At 40.4% G+C, this 22,659-nt stretch overlaps 1 protein-coding gene across 7 annotated transcripts in view; it reads left to right on the top strand.

The window, feature by feature from the left end:
- LOC142100822 (diacylglycerol kinase eta-like) overlaps positions 1-22,659 on the top strand; it is a 481,771-nt gene that overhangs the window by 400,919 nt on the left and 58,193 nt on the right. For 6 of the 7 annotated variants that reach the window (XM_075184666.1, XM_075184664.1, XM_075184662.1 and 3 more), the window contains one exon: positions 14,630-14,764. The exons of the other annotated variant lie outside the window; for it this stretch is intronic. In XM_075184666.1, coding sequence (XP_075040767.1) covers positions 14,630-14,764 — 135 coding nt within the window. The remainder of the gene's footprint in view (positions 1-14,629; positions 14,765-22,659) is intronic. 7 annotated transcript variants of the gene reach the window in all.

The raw sequence follows: 22,659 nt of genomic DNA, 5'->3' as shown, positions 1-22,659 counted from the left end.
TTTAAGATGTCTGTGCACCTTCTATTGGAACTTGTCATGGAAAGTAGTTGGAACAAATGTAAGTCCCTTGGATAGTAGACTTACTTCTGAGTCTGGATAAAATAGGTAGTTGGTGCGCACTGGTCCACATATGACCTTTGTAACCAGCAGCTAGTGATCTTACAGGTGATCCTAACCTGTCAACAGTGCAAGTAGTTAAAAGGTTGATCCTGCGCTATTGTTCCACAGGGAGTACAATTATTTTTTTTGTAGTAGTATATTATTAATTAATATTTAAATATATGTCTAAAACTGATGATTTATTAGCGGAAAAAAATTCCGTCTATTGACTGTAGGCAAAATATAAATATAACATGGAGCATAAAATGACATAGCTGGTAAACAAGTAAGTAGAACAGATATATACTATAAAATTGATTAAAATATTAAATTTTTAAGATGATAAAAACCATAAGTCCATCCAATTAATATTCATAAGGAGCTTATTCTTAATGCAAACTGTGCCTTTTCTACTATTCATAATGGACTAAGTCCGTATTGAATAGATTTTGATAATCCAGTGAGGGTGAGGAAATGCAGAGTATACAGACAATATACTTGCGATTCGTTGGCCGGCATATTGAAGATGACAGCTGAGTCGGTGAACAGTGTGAGAGATCCAAAGGGTTCACGTGCGTTCCACAGTTGAACGCACCCGACGATAGCAACTTCCTGTTTGGAACGTGGGAGTGCACAACGCGTTTTGTCACATCCGATTACTTTTTCAATGGAAATGATAGCAATTGAGTTATGTCTCGGATTTGTAGTAGAGCATGGGTGACGTCAATAGAACAGATTGGCTGATATCTGATATCATCATAATAGGCTGATTCTTACATAAATAAACAATAGAGTTGTCACGGGCACTAGGAGTCTTTACCCAGGGATCACCAGGTGATGGACTTACCAGAGTAGTATAGATGGTAATATGGTACTCTGGTAGCGGGGTGATCACAGAACAGGAGACAGCAGATGGTAGAGAATGCTCGTGGAAAGTCTATGACTAGCAGCACTGGTAATATACAGGTAGTAGTACACGAGGAACTGAATGGACAAAGGAAACGTGAGGGTAGTCAGTGGTCTGCGGTAGCAAGTTGTACCACTGCTATAGTGAGGAGGAATGTCCAGCAGGAACGAGGAGGTGATGAGAGTCAGCGGTCTGCGTTTAGCAAGTTGTACCGCTGTCTATGTGAAGGAATGGAATACAGGTGGAGGTATCCGGCAAGTTAGTGGTCTGCGTTAGCAAGTTGTACCACTGCTATGTGAAAGGATACTAGAAACAGGTGACTCGGGAAACAGGGATCAGTGGTCTGCCTCTAGCAAGTTGTACCACTGAATATATATGTGAGGAGGAGCACGGGGAGAGAAATGCAATACAGAGTATACACGGGCACACTGAACTTGATCCCACGATGATATGCACAATATAGTAATGACTGAACAGCACTGCACAATAATACAAAGTCACAGGAACTATCCGGGCAAAAGGTAAAACAGTCAAATGATGGCAATAGTCTCAGCGGATAGTAAACTCCAGGGGAGAACAACTCAGTCCAGCAAGATATGCAATACACCAGCACAGTCAATGAGAAGTATGCATACCGTGGTTCAGGAGCAGGCTGTCAGACAGGAGTGCAGAGATACCTGAACGGCTGGAGTCCGGCAGGATGCGAAGTCCCAGGAGGGTAGAAGCGGTAATCAAGTAGGTGCAGCGCACAGGTAGGTAGACCAGCGGAGATGGGAACAAATACTCAGGAAGCAGTAGTATATAGAACTGGACACCTGGAGACACTGAAGTGTAGAGATGGTCTAGACGAGATGAAAGCAGCGAGGCGTTGATCCGATGCAGACAGGCGAGATGACACAGGCAGGAACACTGTAGAAGCACGGAGAGCGGATCAGCTGGCTGCAGACACGAATAGAACTGAAGGGTAGCGGCAAGCAGGACACTGCAGGTACACGAAGGCAGCGGATAGAAATCAGCAGGTGCAGTCTCGACGAAACACGGGAGAATTGAGATGAACTGGAACTGTTGAGCACGGAGACAGCGGATAGGAATCAGCTAGTGCAGTCTCGATGAAACACAGGAGAGTTGAAGTGAGCTGATAGCTGTAGTGCACCGAGGCAGCGGATAGGAATCAGCTAATACAGTCACGATGAAACACAGGAGAGTTGAAGTGAGTTGATAACTGTAGTGCACGGAGGCAGCGGATAGGAATCAGCTAATACAGTCACGATGAAACACAGGAGAGTTGAAGTGAGTTGATAACTGTAGTGCACGGAGGCAGCGGATAGGAATCAGCTAATACAGTCACGATGAAACACAGGAGAGTTGAAGTGGTCTGGAAACCACAGGAATCAGCAGAGCTGAATACACGAGAAAACACAGGAACACCTTCAGAGGCTCATGGGAATGAGACTCCAAGATCAGGCAACGAGGTATGGAACTCAGGTGCTATAAATAGGGAGTGTTGCCTGATCAGCCAATTAACTAAAAGGAACATGAACTGAAGGTTTGAAAGGGCTGCACATGCGCAGACCCTCAGGATGGTGGACGACCACGGTTCCTAAACACACGGGAAGAAGCACTCGCAGTCTGGTGAGTGACAAGAGTTATGTATACATGGTCAAAGCTTCTGTTCGACCATGTATACATTTGTCATATATATGTCATATATATGTCATATATATGTGTGTAGAAACATTACTTATATTAGAACATGAATACAAATTGTATACTGTGTGTGACAGGATGGACCGTCTATGCCACCCTGTCTGTTGTTGCTGGGAACCGGCTGGGATTACTTTGCCACTGTTCTCTTTCATTATCCCAAATGCGCCCTCTTGCCGCAGACAGGAGGGGCTTACAAAGGCTGCCACCACTGGACTCCTATACCGGCATCCAGAACTGGGTTTCTTCTGGGTAGTTGACGCTGCTAGCGTACCTCGTTGCTGGTGTACCTAGGCTGGTACCCCTGACCTCTCACGATAGACCAGGGTTGCTGTGGATGGATTCCCCCCCCTGGCCTATCACACTGACCAGGACTGCTGGTTAGCGGGCAGAGCGGTGGTTCTGGAAAAGCTTGGGTCCAAACCTCAGACAGCCGGAGAACGGATTAGTTTTAGGGTCTAATCTGCAGGTCACAGGAATACAGCAACATTGAAGATGTTTCCAAGCAGGTCTTTGAAGCAACATGTTTATTTGCTCACACTGGTTAGTGGTACCAGTGATCAGGTCAAATGTTGAAATCAGAAGAACCAGTTTCAAACACAAGCTAGTGCCTTTTATACATTTCAAACACAGGTTATTTTTAGCATCAGGATATACCTTATTTACACAAACATGGATTTACATGCATTGCAAAGCTAACAAAATTTGTGCTTATCTATGAAATTAACTCTGGACAAAAGGCCAAACAGTATCGACCCCCTGCTGGGTCTTTGGACACTTCATCACAAAACTTTGTTAGCAATTCCTGCTATCAGACTCCCTTCCACATATGCCTAATTCCACTAGCAACCTTACAAAACCCAAACAATGACACTTCCATACAAAACACATCCCAATACACAAAACACCTCCATCCACAAAGGCCTATTGTATCAGCTATATGCCTCAGAAATAAGGTATATCCTATAGCAAGGTTAAACAAGAGACAAATTTCTTCTCTTAGTCTCAGAAACTAAAGATTTCCCTATATCAAAACATACACAATTTTAAAAATAAGTGCATTGGCAATTTATATAAATCAGCACCCTGCGCTATTTCCCTTAAATGAATTCATACCAAAAGTTATTTATCAGTGATTCAGTCACACTGTGACCTTGAGTGTGCATAGGTTCAGCTTATGTCTATGACTAATCAATACCTTCATATCTATATATATAAAAACAATACATTAACCTCATTCTGCCCATCAGATAAATCTAAGAGGCTCATTTCAAAATCTTCTGGTTGGAATTACATCATAGTGGTCATTATAGTTCTTAATGACATGTAGTCTGAATGAATATATGTGTAAGGGTAACCTGGTGTGCTATTTCACAATGATTCCCATGAAAACAGATACTATGGTTTTTACAATGACTGGACTGAAAGGTAAGATCTAGACACTGGAGAATTATTTTTATAGCTGAAGAACTAGGTGTTAATATATCTTAAGGTGCCACTTTGTGATATTTATTATAGATGTTCGATTTTCGTATGTATCCTTAAACAATAATTCTAGATCTTATTAGGTGCTGCACGATTCCAACTCATCATCCAGATTCATTATAATTCACTCAATATGGGTCTCCTGGACATACTTAAGTCCAGAATAAACAAAGCCTCAGCCACATATACACAGACGGTAGACACAGTACAGGCAGGAGCCAACAATAGCTCCTTTTGTCAAAACTTCCTGCAATTGGAAAAATTACTTCACAAGGAAGCGAAAATATGGTGGGACAATTATTCCCTATCCTGATAAAAGCAAGAGCAACTTATATCTTAGGGTCTCCATATAAAAAAATCTCCCACACATAACCGTTATAATACTAAGTTTATGTATCAATGGCAGAATATTTTAGACCAATATTCATACCAACTAATGGGCCTTATCATCTCCACTCGTACCTCAGAACAAGAACGCATTGGCCAAGAAATCAATACACTAGATATAAACTTAGAACCTTTTAAGAAACATCAGGACTATCAGACATCAGAGGGTCTAATTCAGAAAAGATTAGAAACCAAAGAACAAGACACTATGCAGTTCAAAAAACGTGAATTGCTAAGGGATAAATTCGGTATCAAAGGCCCTTCCAAATGCAGGCAAAATCTCAACAAGGACCAATTCAAAACGCGTTAAGATCACCCTACTTAACCCTTAGCATATACATAACCATACAAAAAACTTAATCTTGCATACCAACAATATATGGCCCAACTTCATTCCAGGATTAGAGATCCCTCCATCAAGGACAGTTCCATTAGACACATATCATATTCCTCCAATACAACAGATGAATCAGCTACATCTTTTTCCACGCATCCAATGGAAGATGAAAATAGATATCACTGGTTAGCTAGAGAATCCTTTGGTCAAGGGTAGTTAGATCTAAACAAGTCCCTCCTCACAACACATGATGAATCTCCCAAAGATGACATCAATTCTACTCCCTTAAGTATTACAAATGTAGAGAAACAGGTACGACACAAAAGTAATATCATCATACAAAGTCCCGAATCATCTGTGCAAACAGTGCAGATACATAACTACCATCCCTCCACCTCCACACAAGTTTTTTTAGAACCAACCCTCCAGAATCCTCTGGAGGGAACCTTCACCGATGCAAGCGGCATTACCATGAGCCAAACAAAATGAAAGTTGGATCCAGAAGAAGAGGTTGCCGAGGGGGTCTAAAGAACCAGAGAATCCAAACATCTAACAGTAACACTACCCCAATAAGGATTTTCAATTTAAGCTCACACCCATTCACACCAGCACATATATCTCTTCTTAACAAATGACTGAAATTTGCCCCTACCAATCAATTGACCAAATTTGATTTTTATTTAGACATTCACAAATTTACCAGGAAGCTTGCATTAAAGAAATATTTCGTCAAACCCCCTGGAGAGACAGGTCCCCAACAAAACCAATTCCAAACAAACACATTCAAACATACTAATCTGAAACCAACATGTACATTTAATCCAAGTTATTTAAAAGGCCCCTATATTCAGACATTTGAAGCCATGGTCATGAAAGAAATTAAACAAATTGATACAACACATAAACCCAAGAGAGACAACTTAACTAGGAAAGAGAAAGATGCTTTATGCTACTTACAACAGGATGAAACACTCATCATCAAACCAGCAGACAAGGCAGGGGTTGGTGTTAAACAAGTCTGACTACATTGCAGAGGCCCAGAGACTATTAGGAGACTCATCCACTTTTTAATGCCTTAGGTCAGACCCTATGATTAAATATCAGTCCCTCCTTTGCAAGCTTCTTTACAGAAGCCAAAAAAAAGGGATTCTTACCAACAAAGAATTTGAATTCATATATAACAAACACCCGGTTATACCTGTTTTCTATTACCTACCAAAGATACATAAAGACATACTGCATCCACCGGGGAGTCCAATTATCTCCGGAATCAATTCACTAACAGCCACCCTATCACAATACATAGACTATTTCCTTCAAGAATATGTACAGACTCAACCTTCATACTTACGTGATACAACACACGTTCTACAGATCTTACAGCACCTAAATTGGCAAGAAGACTACTGGCTAGTTACCAGTGATGTTACGTCACTGTATACGGTGATTAACCATACCCATGGCTTAGATAGTATAGAATATCATCTTCAGAAAGATCAGGAGAACCATCCAGAACAAATTAGGTTCATTCTACATAGCATAGATTTCATACTGCATAACAATTACTTTTGGTTTCAAGATAATTTTTTTCTACAAATCAGAGGAACAGCCATGTTCACTCCGAGCTATGCCAATCTCTTAATGAGTAAGTGGGAAGATGAGTCCATCTGGTCTAACCAAGAGATCGGAGCGAACCTGGTCCTATGGTGGCGCTATATAGATGACATTTTCTTTATATGGCAAGGAGATGAGCAATCTCTTCTCCAATTCATGTCTACATTAAATGCAAATAAATATGATTTAAAATTCACTACTAACTATAGCAGATCAGAGGTTGACTTTCTAGATCTAACAATATATATAAAAAAAATGGCCGAATTAAAACCAAAAAACACTATAAGCAAGTAGATGTTAACAGCTACATTCTCTCCATTAGCAACCACCATCCTCGATGGCTGAGTAATATTTCAGCAGATCAATTCAAAAGAATTGAAAGGAACTGTTCTGACATTGATGATTACAGAACACAAGGCCGTCATCTGAAAACACAATTTGAAGAGAAGTTATACCACCAGGGTAGATAAGAGGAGTCTTTTAATAATATAGAAACCATGGATAGCCAAGAACTTCTTAGATACAAAATGAAACCAAAAAACAAACAAACGGATGATCAGATACGTTTCATCACTAGATACAATAGCGCAGCATTCCTAAAATTATTAGAGAAAACTGGGACATACTCCTACAAGATGAAATTCTAAAAAACATTCTACCCACTCATCCTAGTGTAGTTTTTAAGAAGACTCCTGACCTAACTACCCAACTGGTCAAAAATCACATTAAACCCAAGCAACGACTACACTAGGCTCAGCTAACAAACAAAAAATCTGAAGGGTTCTATAGATGCGGCCGCTGTGTAGGATGTATATCCTTCAGAACACGTAGCACTAGCCCTACCACTGAAAAAAAATAACAAAAATCAAAGACACGAAAGATGTCATTTACCTATTACAATGCCCGTGCACCTTGCAATACGTGGACCGTACTGTCAGACCCTTAGAAACCGCATAGGAGAACATATACCAAACATTAAAAATGGGTTGGATACCCATAGTGTTTCTCAGCATTATAAACAGATACATAATCAGGACCCCTCTACACTATACTTTACACCCAAAGAGAAGGTACAAAGAAATTGGAGGGGAGGTGACTTTTTGAAAACTATAAACACTATAGAGACCAAATGGATTTATGAGCTTTGTACCATTGATCCCAATGGTCTTAATATAGATTTCGATATTCAGAGTTGTGTGCAATAATACATAAAACCCCAGGGACCCACCTCAGCACAGTCATACCTAGTCCCAATCTACAGCCATACCATCGTGGGAAACACCCAAAACCATCAGAACTTGGAGGCTAAGCCAGGTTGGGCTGGGTAAGTATAGAAGCCATATGGCTTTGAGAATACCCGATGCTGTAGATTACACTAGATATATGACGTAACGGCCGGGGAACCCTGACAAGAAGGATACACACGAATATCGAGCATCTATAAGAAATATCACAAAGTGGTACCTTAAGATATGTTAACACCTAGTTCTTCGGCTATAAAATTGATTCTCCTGTGTTTAGATCTTACTTTTCAGTTCGGTCATTGTAAAAACCATAGTATATGTTTTCATGTAAATCATTGTGAAATAGCACACCAGGTTACCCTTATACATATATTCATAGAGACTATATGTCATTAAGAACTATAATGACCTCATGATGTAATTCCAACCAGAAGATTTTGACATGAGCCCCTTAGATTTATCTGATGGGGAGAATGAGGTTAATTAATTATTTTTATATATATAAATGTGAAGGTATTGATTAGACATTATAGATTGAAGCTGAACCTATGCATACTCAAGGTCACAGTATACAATTTTTATTCATGTTGTAATATATGTAATGTTTCTACACACACATATATATGACAAATGCCTGTATATAATAAGAACAGAAGCTTTGACCATGTATACATAACTCTATTGTTTATTTATGTAAGAATCAGCCTAATAGATGACTTATACAGATGTCAATAAATCTGTCCGATTGATGTCACCCATGCTCCACTACAAATCCGAGACATAACGCAATTGCTATCATTTCCGCTTGAAAAAGTCACCTGATGTGACAAATTGCGTTGTACACTCCCACGTTCCAAACAGGAAGTTGCTATCATCACGTGCGTTCCACTGTGGAACGCACATGAACCCTTTGGATCTCTCACACTGTTCACCGACTCAGCTGTCATCTTCAATATGCCGGCCAACGAATCGCAAGTATATTGACTGTATAATCTGCATCCTCCTCACCCTCACTGGATTATCAAATTCTATTCAATATGGACTTGTTCTTAATGCAAACTGTGCCTTTTCTACTATTTGTAATGGACTAAGTTCCTTATGAATATTAATTGGATGGATTTATGGTTTTTATCATCTTAATAATTTAATATATTAATCAATTTTATAGTATATATCTGTTCTACTTAATTGTTTCCCAGCTATGTAATGTTATGCTCCATGTTATATTTATTTTTAGATTTTTGCCTACAGTCAATAGGCTGAATCTTTTTCTGCTAAAAAATCATCAGTTTTAGACATATATTTCCAATATTAATTAATAATATACTACTACAAAAAAAATTGTACCCCCTGTGGAACAATAGCGCAGGATCAACCTTTTAACTACTTACTTCTAAGTCTGTTAGAGGACAAGAAGAGATGTTGTATATTAGAATCTCCTCTGTCTTCGGTAGTGGCAGTTTAGGCCACCTCTTACCATCCAATCACTGGAAGGGTCCTGGCTCAAGATCAGGTTATATGATGTTTCAACCTCAGTTAGTTCTGAACAAACTAAGTTTTTAGTTTCTCTGGTTTTTTTATGTCAATAGTTTGAAAAACATGATGTTTGCAGAACGAACTATTATTGTACATCTGTCTTTTTATATTGACAGTCACTTTTATTGTCCATGGGTAACACATACCCTTGCCTTTATCAATATATGTTTTATTTCTATAGCCATTTTCTAACTAGGAACTTCACATTACCTAGCAGCATTCAGAAGATCTGTGCCGACAGAAGGATTACTGCACAGCCTCACAGCTGTATATTCAAGCACATGTGATGCTTGACTGTGTAAGTTAACCTTGTGACATTCCCTCCCATGGAGGGGCTGCTTAGCAATGTGAGTAACATTTCCTGCAATGTCGAGTGACTGATCTACAGAAGTAGCATTTTTATTCCTAACTAGTAAGTAATACTCTGTTGATTTACTATGGATAAGTTATTTTCCCTTTTTTAATTAATGATGGTTGAGCTGCTTTTTTATTTTTATTTTTTTCTTGGTGTGCTTTGCACATCTGGTGATTATTTGATTGGTTCACTTCCACTGTATAGGGTATTTAAGAGTGTTTGGTTCATTGTGATGTTAGTATTGATAAAGGACTGTGTGAAGCCAGAACGTCAACCTTTTTTTTTTCATGCAATAATGCCATTAAAATTTGGAAAAGCCCTTTGAGTGCCTCCTTATTACATTATTTATATAAATTATAAATTGGGGCACACTGAGTACATTAGGGTATAGTTTAGGGGATTCAGGCGTGTGGGCACTTTAAGTATTGTAACAGTTGTCCATAGCTCCTCCCACTCTATACCCCTCTCCTGTTAGGCCTTCAGTTTATTTCAGTGCCCTAAAGTAACATGACATATTTTGGGGGTTTGGAGCTGTTGGGCAGCAAGTTTTATATATTTATTTTGAGGCATTTGCACTTTAAGTAGGATGGAGCCGCAGTTCTGCAGCATGGCTGTAGGGCAAGATCACCTCAATCACCAGCGCTACACTAGGTCCACTAGTCATGCGAGAAAAGTGCTGGTTTTTTCATTGGGCCGAAAGCCATGTTAAGACCATCATGGTGGTCTTTATTTCAGGGTTGGGAAGCCAATTTTCTGAACAGCCAGACTCCTCACCCCGGTGAATGGGATCTGCATCTAGAGGTGTTTTGCAAGATCGTGGGCAGGTGAGGTAAACCGAATATCGACATGATTTCTTCTCAGGTTGAATCAGAAGGTTTAGATCTTCTGCTCCACGGCCAGAGATCCTTCTTGGCCCTGGTAGACACCATGTCTATTCGCTGGCAATTTCCACCAAGTTTACTTGTTCCCTCAGGTAGCCATACTTCCTTGAAGAAGGTGAAAAGAGAAGGCATGCCATTCATTCTGGTGGCTCCAGATTGGTCTCGAAGTGCCTGGTACACCAATGTTCTCTCCATGCCAGTGGGTCCATTGTGGCATCTGCTGCTAAGTCCAGGACTTTTTAGCACAGTTTGGGATGTCTGGCTTTAATGGCATGGCTGTTGAAGCTGAGATCCTTTGAACAAAAGGCTTGACTGAGCATGTGGTGTAAACTATGCAGGAATCCAGGTTCGACTTAAAATTATCACAGGGTCTGGAGAACGTAAATTGCCTTGTATGGCAGGAAGGGGTTTCCTACCTCCTCTTTCCGGCTGTCCAGGTTACTTATGTTCTGACAGGATGGGCTGAACACTGACTTGTACCTTATTTCTCTTAAGGTTTAGGTGTCGGCTCGTATGTGCAGACGTTCTTGCAGAGTGTACTTCATGTACAACCTCCGTATGTTCCTCCAGTCGCTCCTTGGTGTTGAATGCAGCATTCCCCTTTTGAACTCATTGACAGTGTGGACTTGAAATTCTGTACATGGAATACTGTCTTCCTTTCTGACATTTCTACAGCTATGTTTCAGAACTAGCAGCATTGTCCTTTTAGTCCTCTACGATGTACATAAGAGGGTCTTGTCAGCCTCTATAGTTAAAATTGCTAAATGCATTGCAGCTGTAATCCATCAGGCTTATAGTAGAGCAGGACAGTCTATTCCTGAAAATCTGCAGGTTAACTCCACCAGGTCGGTAACTGCTTCTTGAGCAGCACAACTTGGTGCCTCATCTAAGCAGCAGTGTCTGGCAGTTACCTGGTTATCTGTTCACACTTTTACCTGATTCTGCAAATTCAATCTGTTTGTGTATGCTAGTTTTGGGGAAAATTTGCTTCCCATGATGGCTTTGGGACATCCCCAATGTACCCAGATGCAGGAGAAAATAGAATTTTTATACTTATGGTAAAGCCATTTCTCTTAATCCATTGGGGGACACGGGTACATTGGGGTACCCGGTGTAAGGGAGCTAGGCATGCGGGCACTTTGAGAATGTTAACAGTTGTCCATAGCTCCTCCTACTTTTCTTAAAGTGCCAGCTTGCCTATGCTATATAATACAATAATCCGTGTAATGCAGTCAAACCTAAATCCACAGATTTGATATATTCACAGAGACGAATGTGTGGGTCCACACATTTCCATCTGGCTCAGTGATATATTGTTATTTTCTCACTACAAACACCCTGTATTTTTTAATACACCAATTTCCAATGTGAGGACCACAGCAAGGAAATATATATTATTATATATACTATTATTCTGTTCTTTATATTCCCTTGAAATACAGTTCATGCACATCATTTTACAAATTCTCATAATGTTGTTTATCTTAAGAATATATTGCAGCAATTAATTAATACAATAATATTGTCTTCTTCTGTGTTGCTTAGCAAAGATACAGTCTGAATTATTGTCATTAACTCTTTAACTTTTCACCTGTGAACAAGCATGATGTCGTAGATAGCAGGGGCGGATTGGCCATAGGCCATACCGGGAATTTTACCGATGGTATGAGGCCGTTCATTTGCCTCTTGATGTAATCTTTTTTTTTTTCGCATTACATTTTTTTTTTTGTTGTTTAAATATCCGGACTGCTGGGATAACTGCATGTCAGCAGCGCCCTCCAGCACAGACGGAGAGGGGGGGATCGGGGGAACATGCTCAGGGTGCCAGCGATGTGGATGTTCTCCTGCTTACCTCCCTCCCCCTAGGCGTGGCCTCGTCCTATCCCAGATGTCACATGGGATGCGCACCATGTGACAGGTGCCGTCCCATGTGTGCACTGCAGGAAACGCGCCATCAACAAGGTAAGTGTGAAGGCGGGGGGGTTAATTCAGTGTAAAGTGTGAGGACAAGTGGCTTATATTAATGTTATGTGTATGTGAGGGCAAGGGGCTTATATCATTGTTATGTATGTATGTATGTGTGTGTGTGAGGGCAGGAGGCTTATATCATTGTTATGTATGTATGTATGTATGTATGTATGTGTGTGTGTGTGAGGGCAGGAGGCTTATATCATTGTTATGTATGTGTGTGTGAGGGCAAGGGGCTTACATCATTGTTATGTGTGTGTGAGGGCAAGGGGCTTATATCATTGTTATGTATGTATGTGTGTGTGAGGGCAGGGGGCTTATATCATTGTTATGTATGTGTGTGTGTGAGGGCAGGAGGCTTATATTATTGTTATGTATGTATGTATGTATGTATATGTGTGTGGGGCAGGAGGCTGATATCATTGTTATGTATGTATGTATGTATGTATGTATGTATGTGTGTGTGTGAGGGCAGGGGGTTTTTATGTCCATGTAATGGGTGTGAGGGCACGGGGTTTTATGTCCATGTAATGGGTGTGAGGGCATGGGGGCTTACGGTAATATAATGTGGGTGTGAGGGCATGGATACTTATGGTAATATAATGTGGGTGTGAGGTAGGGGCTAATTGGTTGCTATTTTATTTGTGTGGTAATGGTGGGGCAATTTATTTAAATAGTGCGGTTATATTAATTTCAGATGGGGTTGTTTGAGGGCTATTAATTGAAAGTGGTTCTGAGTTTGGGGAGAATGAAGTCTTTTAATTAAATGTGAATATGAATTATTAAACTTAAATGTTATTTATTTCTGGGCTTGTTTGGATGTAGGGAAATAGGTTTATTTATTAAATGGGAATACTATTATTATAATGTTGGGGCTGGAGGGAGGCCTATTTATTAAATGTGGGTGCTATTGATTTAATGCCGGAGCTGGTTGGAGTTCTCTAAATTTCATGTGTCCATTTTTTTCCCCGAATAGGGTCCCAGGATCCAGACAAGCAGCAACTGAGCAAAATACACCAACAGCCACAGGTAGGGAAAGCAATAAGAGCAGGTAGGAGCGAGCAGGACAGTCTGCCAACTGTATTTTTCTATATTGGCAGTTCGTCTGCACCGTTATTACGAATATGTATATTGTGATTACATTTTCTGCTACAGGTTTGCTATAGATAAAATTAGTTGCTCATTTTGTCCTATTTTCAATGTATTAGTCAAAGGGTACCCATCACCTGTGCACAGAGGAGGCAGTCATTATATGGGTGAGCCAATAATCATACCTCCAAACTGTCCCGATTTAGATATGTTTGTCCTGTGGGTGGTAATGTTGGGGGAAGGGTGGTATTTAATGGGCAGCATATCGCTTTACAATTTCCTCGCCATCGAGGAAATTGCCACAATTTATACAACTCAGGAACGGCAGAATTAACCAAGAGTTGAGTATCAGGGTCCATCCCAACAGTGTCCATCACACCCTGAAGCGCATTCAACATCCTGGATTTTTAACTGTGTTGTACTGTATAACTTTTAATATATTTTGCTTTTAAGATTTGGGGATTTAATGAAGACAAATAAAGATTTGGTGCTATAATGTACAGTCTGTGTTAATCTTCTCTCTAAGAATTTATTAGAGCTTTAGTTCCTTGGAAAGTGGTCCCTTTAGTATAAGTCCCCATATTATGATAATGCTTTTCTTTCTTTAGTATTGTATATTACTGAGCACACACAGGTAGCCAGAATAAAAGGGGCCTGCATATAGGAAAAGTGATTCCTTGACATGAAAATATCAAGCTTTTAGCTTACTTGAGAATGATCCAACTGATATAAATCAAAACCTGGTTGGCTTGTGACTTCCATCTGTGAATGTGAGGATCATATTTTGGACCCAACCAGGAAGTAAAGGCGAAACCTTGTGAGTCATTCATTTCTTTAGAAATTGGCCTTACACATATGTGGCCTAATTGGCCAAAAATCTGTCAGAACAACACGTGAGACGTTTAAGAATTTGGTTTTCACCGCTTTTCTAATTGATTTTTGATTTTGCATTTTACTGATTTTAACAAATAATTATGATATTAACTTTTAAAGTCTTGCTTACATTTCTTTCCTATTTGTCAGTGCCGTGTAGTAAAGATCACTATCTTGGGAGAGGATGGGGTGCCTGTACAAGTGGATGGAGAGGCTTGGGTGCAACCCCCTGGAATCCTGATGATCCAACACAAGAACCGAGCTCAGATGCTTACAAGAGACAGGGTGTGTGCAGGGACTCTAGGGTTGAGAATTATGTTACAAAATGTACTAATATGCACTTAGGGTCATTTGTAAACCACCAAGGTGCAAACCTGCAACTATCTTTTGTGGCAATTGGTGGTGTGGGGGATTGTGTTACCTCCCATGGCTTCAACCATTATAGGAAAGCTCTGCTTTCAGCTCATGAGCACTGGACGCCCCACTCTGCTTTTTTGATATTTGGTCTTCTCCAGACCTGAATCCTGTGACAGCCATTTAACGTTTTTGATAATCGGCACCATAACATATATAGATTTATTCACTTTTTACATGATTATTTAATGGCCATGAGACAGATTCCAGAATGGCCTGAGTGATGGGATCCTGGACAGACAGACCCTTTCTGTTTTGAAATTTTGTTTCACCGACTGAGTTTATTTAACTGACATAAAGGGGTGCATTTACAAGGGGGTTCCCTGCTTTGCAGATAAGAGCACACGTCTAATTCTATACACAAATGGCCTTGACTTTTCTGTCACAGATCATGTCGCATCTTACAGCTGCACATTTACAGGTTAATTTCAAGGTGCACTTTGACTAATGTAATTAAAAGCATTAAAAACAGCAAAGTGACACACACAATAATAATAAACACATTGTTATGATTAAATTAAGATATAAATGAATACATGGATGGTCCAAAAGTGTTAGTAAGTTGAACTTTGAAATAATGTTCCACTGCTTTCACCAGGCACATGTTCATATGAATCCGTAAACATAGGGGCAGATTGCATTTTATGGAGCAGATCAATGGACCGTGCAGTGGATGAACAACTTTAAATACGCTAGTTGTCAAGTAAGCAAACTTGCACACATAAAAAAAGCATTTGTTGGCCACAATTTTTTTTTATTATTTTTTTATGAAAACAAACCTTTATTTATAAAGGAAACCGATGGAAATAATTGTAATAAATGATAGTGGAGAATCAAATTGTTCCATTTTTTCCCAACAGAACAGCGAGGGGGCGGGGAAAAAGGAACAGGGGAAAAAAGGAAGTGAGGGCACAGGTACATGGCATGAATAAGCAAAGAACGATTCACAAAGAAAATCAAGATAGTGATTGGATTAAATATGAATCAATAACACAAGGAGTATAAAAAAGAGCCAGGATTAGTAATCTTATGTCAAACTTCATATTTTCAGACGGTGCTGCCTCCTTCGCAGAGAACCCAGAGATGGTCCTAAGTATGTTCAACAAGAGGAGCAGGTAGTTAAGGCAGGGAAGTCTGTTCCCGAAAGAAAGCAGATAGTTGCAACTCTACCTCATTTTTCAGGGGTCCCATATGGCATTGAATTTGTGTTGTTTAATGTGCAGCTAATATGTGGTACTCCATGCTTGTGACATGCCAAACAAAGTTTTTAAGAACTCTCATATTAGGAGGATCAAGATTTTTTCAAATGTTTGGCTATTAAGGATTTAGAGTCAGGAAAGACATGAGAAATCAATTTGACTGCGCACTCTTATTTTGTAGGGGGTGGGTTGAGGAGGAAGGTCCATGGATCTTTATAAAATTGGTTGTTCATACAGAGAGTTAAAAATGGACAGGACCTTGTTCCACAAAGGGACAATGCTGGAGCAGGTCCATCAAATGTGAAGAAGTGTACCCCTATGGCCACAGTTATGCCAGCAGCTTAGTGTGGAACGTTTTACAGAGTTTATCTGGAGTTTAATACCACCTATATTAAAGCCATTTCCTTAATGTGTGCTGTGATAGAGATTGTAGCAATCCCTTTTCTCACTTCCTCCCAACAATACTCATCTGGAGGGTGTCCCATGTCCCTTTCCCATTCCCTCTTATGGTTTCCCTGAGAGCCAAACGAAATATCAATTAGCAATTTGTAGACTGAAATCATACTAGAGATGGTCACTGACCCCCGTGTTTTGGTTTTGGTTTTGTTTTGGATCTTGATTACCTTCGGGTTTTGGTTTTGGCAAAACCACCCTTGCGTGTTTTGGTTTTGGTTTTGTTTGGTTTTGTTTTGCAATTTTGTTTAAAAATCATTGTTTTTGGCCTAAAATAACCTAATTTAGTGCTCCACCTTTTTCTTGGATAAGTAAGGTAATTCTAAGGCTAATAAATTATGAAAAAAAAGTTTAATTCCTGGTAGGCCGTCATTAATTCTACACACAAACCAGATTGTCTTCCTCTCCATCTATGCCTATTGGCAATGCAGTCATCGTCTTTGGGTGTATATTACACCCTACACTTATAGTTAAATATATAAAGAAATGGACAAAGGCAGTTTGGTTTCTGTCTGTATAGGCCCCCCTCCACTTGTAGAAAATATTAAAAAATTCAGCCGGTATAGACTGTACAATATAAATTGAAATGGACAAAGGCAGTTTGGGGTCAGTCTGTGCATAACACCCTACCCTTTTTGAGAAATTGCCAAAACAGCAGCCTTTCAAGACTGTACATGATATAGAAATGCCCCAAGTCCCTTTCCTATTTGGGGGTAGATTGCACTCTACACTTATACTTATACTAATAAGTATACTTATTATTTTTTTTTGGGTGTGTTTTTTTCCCTGATTTAAAAAGACTATGTACTTTTACATAGGCTTTACCAGATGAAGGTACAGGGAAGACTACCATCAGGACTAGTGCCAGCACCTGCTTGCTGATTCTGCTTATATGTGGACTGCTTTGAATCCATTTTAATGAGCCCAAAACACTTGTAGTGCAAAATATTCAATAGATACTGCTGCTAAATATGACTTTTTGCAGCCAGAAAAATTATTGTTTCACATTGGGGAATATGGGACACCCCACAGCACTTGATGGCTTGTCTGATGGTAATTTTTCTTCCATTTTATTTATACTCAAAATGGGTAATAGGTTTAGTGGAGATCTGGCCGTTGTTCTTGCAGGCTTTAAAGTTAAGGCAGTAATGGAACACGTTGGGCATTTTCTTTTTTCATTGCAGAGAGAGGTATGTAACTTTTTGCTGCCTAGGTTTTTTGCTATTTTATAAATAATTCTTTATTGCAGAACTCTGTAGCTGACTGAGTTGTGTGCGTTACAATGATTTCCAACTGTAATGCCTGCAGATGTGATGATTCTGGTTGTATGGAGGTAGTCTTGGTTTCAGCAGAAAAATATGGAGTCTGTATAAACAATGATGGAGCCAAGGAACAAATAGCAAACTCTAGCAAACTTCTATAGTTTGGGCTGGTCATTCTTTTATGATTACCTCAGTGTTTGTAAAGATAGCTAAACGAATTAGTAGCTGGTGCAGAATGTATTAATTTATTGCAGAACAAACACTAGTAGCAAAACAAAATAGAATCAATGTGAATGATAAGACACTGGCAAGTAGCAGATAACTGATGCTGCGAAAATGCAGGAATGGTGATAGTCGGTAGGGCCAGGGATGCACAGGAATGAATAAGGGAAACAGTCAGCACACTGGATCAAAACAACAACATTTAATGGCCAGCAATGTGCAATATTTGAGGCGTGTATAAAAAGCAGTAGACAAGGTGCAGGTGAAGATCAGGAAATGTTAATTCCTGCAAGTCAGGTGCAAAGTCTCAAAAGTCCACAAGAGCAGCACCTCCGGTAAGACAAAGTTACTACAGAGGGCATATATTTATACAGAGTCTTAACAGGAGGCTAGCAGGAAATTGTTACAGTCCACTTATTTTGTGTTGGTTTTTATTACATTATATTCTACATGCACCATAAAATCAAGAAAATTTACTTGGATTGTGCTTGTCTCTGCAGTAAACTCATATTCCATGTACTATGATTGATATACTTTACACTTGCATGGAAATCTTTCTCTTCACCATCCCAGAAATGGGAAGACAATTGTATTTGGTCCAACAATCCACATATATTCAACTTAAAATTAGAGATGCTCACTGACCCTTGTGTTTTGGTTTTGGTTTTGGTTTTGGATCTGGATTACCTTCATGTTTTGGTTTTGGCAAAACCGCCCTTGCGTGTTTTGGTTCTGGTTTTGTTTGGTTTTGTTTTGCAGTTTCTTAAAAAATTCTTTTTTTTTGGGCTAAAATAACATAAGTTAGGTATTATTTTGTACTTACATTATTATTAACCTCACTAACACTAATTTACAGTCATTTCCATTCAATTTTGACAACCTCATAAGTCACAATATTATTTTCATACACTTTCAAACAAAGATTGCAGCAGTTCTTGCCAGTGATAAAAAAAAAGGCCATTGTCATGCCTGGGCATAAGACCAAAAATCCATCTCTTAAGTGTGGAATTATTTTTATACAAATTCTGACAACATGTGTCTAGCCATTTGTAGCGTTTTCAAAGCCACAGTCAGTAGAGGTAGGGACCTTAACCATCTAGGATCCTCATCCATGTTACGGCATTTGAAGTGAGTTCATGGAAAGCTGATGGGAAAATCAAAAACTTATGATAAAAAAATAACAACAAGCAGTCCAGCATCATCTACCTCCCTTCTCTCATCTAGATCCCAGCACCTGCAATCTACACCCCCAACACCTTCATCATCAATATCTCCAGAAGCAACAATTGACTGTTAAACAATCGTTTGCAAGAGGAAGCAAGTATGAAAGCTGTCACCCAGTCGCAAAGCGGATCACAGACGCCATGGGGACTATGCTAGTGTTAGATCTGTGTCCAATGTCTACTATTAATGCAGCTGGTTTTAGACAGTTACTTGAGGTCTTCTGTCCCTATTATCAAATTCCATCACGACACCATTTTACTAGAAAAGCTATTCCTCACCTCTACCAGAAGGTTCATAAAAATGTAATTATTGGGATACAAAATGCCATTCTACCCACTGTACACTTAACCACAGATATGTGGACAAGCGGAACTGGGCAAACTAAAGATTATATGAGTGTGACAGCCCACTGGGTTGGTGATTTGCCTTCACCAGCAGGAACAGCAGCAGCATGTACCCAAGTACGTCACATTTTTTATAAGTAGGCTACTCTGTGTATCAGCGGCTTCAGTAAGAGCCATACAGCTGACAATCTGTTACAAAAACTAAGGGATGTCATTGCAACATGGCTAATCCTGCTTGGACTCTCCTGAGGATATGTAATTTCTGATAACGACACCAATATTGTTCAAGCATTACAGCGGGGGGGAATTCCATCACATTTTCTGTTTTGCTCACACAATCAACTTGGTGTTACAGATCTTTTAAAAAATGACATGCACCAGATGCTGTTTGTGTCCCGAAAAATGTAGGGTCATTTTTGGGATTCTGCAACAGCATGTAGGAGAATGCAGTAGATGCAAGAAGACTTGCATTTGAGGGGAATGTAGTTTAGTCCAGTGAAGTAGTCACCTGTGGGGAGAGTTCAGACACAGTTAGCTTGAGTCAAGTGATTTCCTTAATTATAATTTTTGAGAAGCAGCTTGAGAAATTGAAGGATGAAATAAAACTAAGCAAATCCACTAACTATATTGTAATTGTAGATCTAGGACTTAATTCGCTTTACCAGGATCCAAGAGCTATCAACATCTTGTATTGATGTCTTCTCCTTCAGTTTCTCTGGCAACTGCTTCTCGGAAAAAACTTAGCTTTCCCAAGACACCCAGTGGTGATGCAGATGAGTCAGCACAACATTCTGACATTTGCTCTGCTGTAAAAGAATTGCCCAAAAATCGTGACATCTCTGTCATAAAATGAACTACTAATTCCATTCGAAAGGCCATTATTGACAATTACATTATAGTACACAGACTTCTATGATGGTGGGAGGAATTAGTATTGTTTGAGGAAGCTTAGCACTGAATCCTGCCACCTCTCCTGTTTCTGAGTGAGCTATGGTACAATAAAATGTAAGTGCAGATTTAGACCAAGCCAGGCAGGCCTATAATTCTATTTCAGCAATTACAATTAGCAATGGAGCTCTTCTCTTTGGGTGTTACCTATATAACGCTGTAGAATTTGCCTGCAAATTCTACAGACAAGCCTGCTTGTCTTCCTCTTCATCAATGACTCTTAGAAATTGAGCACTAGTCTTTGGGTGTATATAACACCCTGCTAGGTCCTCCACCATCCTTTGCATGTTAATAGTAGGATTGGTTGGAGTTATGGGCAAGGTCACACATTTTTTGGTAAAATCTTTCAAACCAGCCCAGATGTCACACTGTTGTGGTCTGCCACCTGTGTCATCCCTGCTTCTGTTTGGAAAGTGCATTTTGGTGCCAGAACCTCATGTGCCAGAACTGCTGCCACTGGTGCCACACTGCTGCCACTGGTGCAGGACTTACACAATCAACTGCATTCCTCATCAGCGCCCTCGTCAGCTACACAAATCTCCCACTCATCCTCTTCTAATTCCAAAGTGTCATCCTCACTTGGTGTATCACCGGCTACACTCGGGCTATTCAGGCACACATCAGCATAAATGCTGAAAGGGCCCTTCTTTATGGGTACACTATCAGAATGGTCACGATTACACATACCACTCGTGGATGGACTCTCCTCAGGGATTGGTGTCATTTCTGATTCTGAGCATACATTTTCCTCTAATGCCTTACTGCTTTCTTGCAGCTCGGCTTTCACACGTAACAGTAGTTGTGCACCACTTTTGGACTCCGAATTACTTGGTCTTGCTTGGTCACGAGTGACCTTACAAGAAGAAGGCTCAGTAACATTTATAGATCTCACACTAATAGAGAAAGGCGAAGGCCTCATTCTTTCTTTGCCACTGCGTGTGTAGATGTTAGGAACCCCCCTAGCCGGCACAACACAACCCGGAGTCTACTCTACCAGTCAGGTATTCACTGGAGCCCCTGATGGTGGGGATAGACTGGGCTGCAGACTGGCAGAGGGTCGTGAAGTGTGCACCGGCTAGGGAGAACCCAAGCAGCGGAGTGGAGTCCAAGCAGAGGTCATAGGCCGGCAGCAGACAACGGTATCAGGGAATAAGCAGTGGTCAGAGGTCACAAGCAGACAGGGAGGTAAGTATTCAAGCCAAAGGTCAGGGTCACGAGATACACAAACGGGGTCCAAATTCAAGCCAAGGGTCATACACGGGTAAGCAGTAACAGGGTCCAATGGACAGGAACAAGCAAGGAGCAGGCTAGCAGACTGGATACAGGACTATAACCGGCAGTGAGGCTGCAAACCTCACTGCCTTAAATACCAGTGGCCACCAATCAGAGCCTAGCTCTGAATCACACACAGCCCCCTGCCTGATTAATGTATCAGGCGTTAATCAGCCCACAGGCTTGTTAAATCAAGCCCCAGAATGTTAAAGTACCACATACTATCTTCTGCGCATGCGCGCCCGGCTTCCTCCGTTGCCGGGACGCAGCGCAGGGCACAGAGCTTCCGACCGTTGCCTTGGCAACGGTCGGCCAGAATCCGGAAGTGACGCGCCGGTCGTCATGGCGATGGCCGGGACGTCAGAGAAAGGTAATGAGTGTCGCGGCAGTGCCCCCCCCCTTGCGGAGGGGTCAAAGAACCCCGACATCCAGGTTTCTTAGGGAATCTTTTGAAAAATTCCTTTAAATGTTTAGCAGCATGAAGCCGTCTTTGTGGAATCCATGACCGCTCTTCCAACCCACGATTCCTCCATTGAACTAGAAAGTGCACCTGCCCCTGCTCTCTCTTAGAATCGAGGATCTTATGAATGATGTATTTGTTCGTGTTCCGTACAGAAAAATTCGAAGACTGGAACTGATTCGGGTATAACACAGGTTTAAGGAGAGAACAATGGAAGGTGTTGGGGATCCTCAAGGAACCAGGGATTTTCAATCTGAATGCTACAGCAATAATCTTCTTGATAATGAGGAAAGGACCGATGAATTTAGGCCCTAGTTTTTTGCAAGGCTGTCTGAGCCTGATATTGCGTGTAGACAGTCACACTTTCTGGCCTACTTTGAGG

The sequence above is a fragment of the Mixophyes fleayi genome, chromosome 9 (assembly GCF_038048845.1).
Source record: "Mixophyes fleayi isolate aMixFle1 chromosome 9, aMixFle1.hap1, whole genome shotgun sequence".
Taxonomy (NCBI): Eukaryota; Metazoa; Chordata; class Amphibia; order Anura; family Limnodynastidae; genus Mixophyes; species Mixophyes fleayi.
Note: the sequence above shows the minus strand (reverse complement) of the source record. Positions and strands in the feature narration are given on the sequence as shown.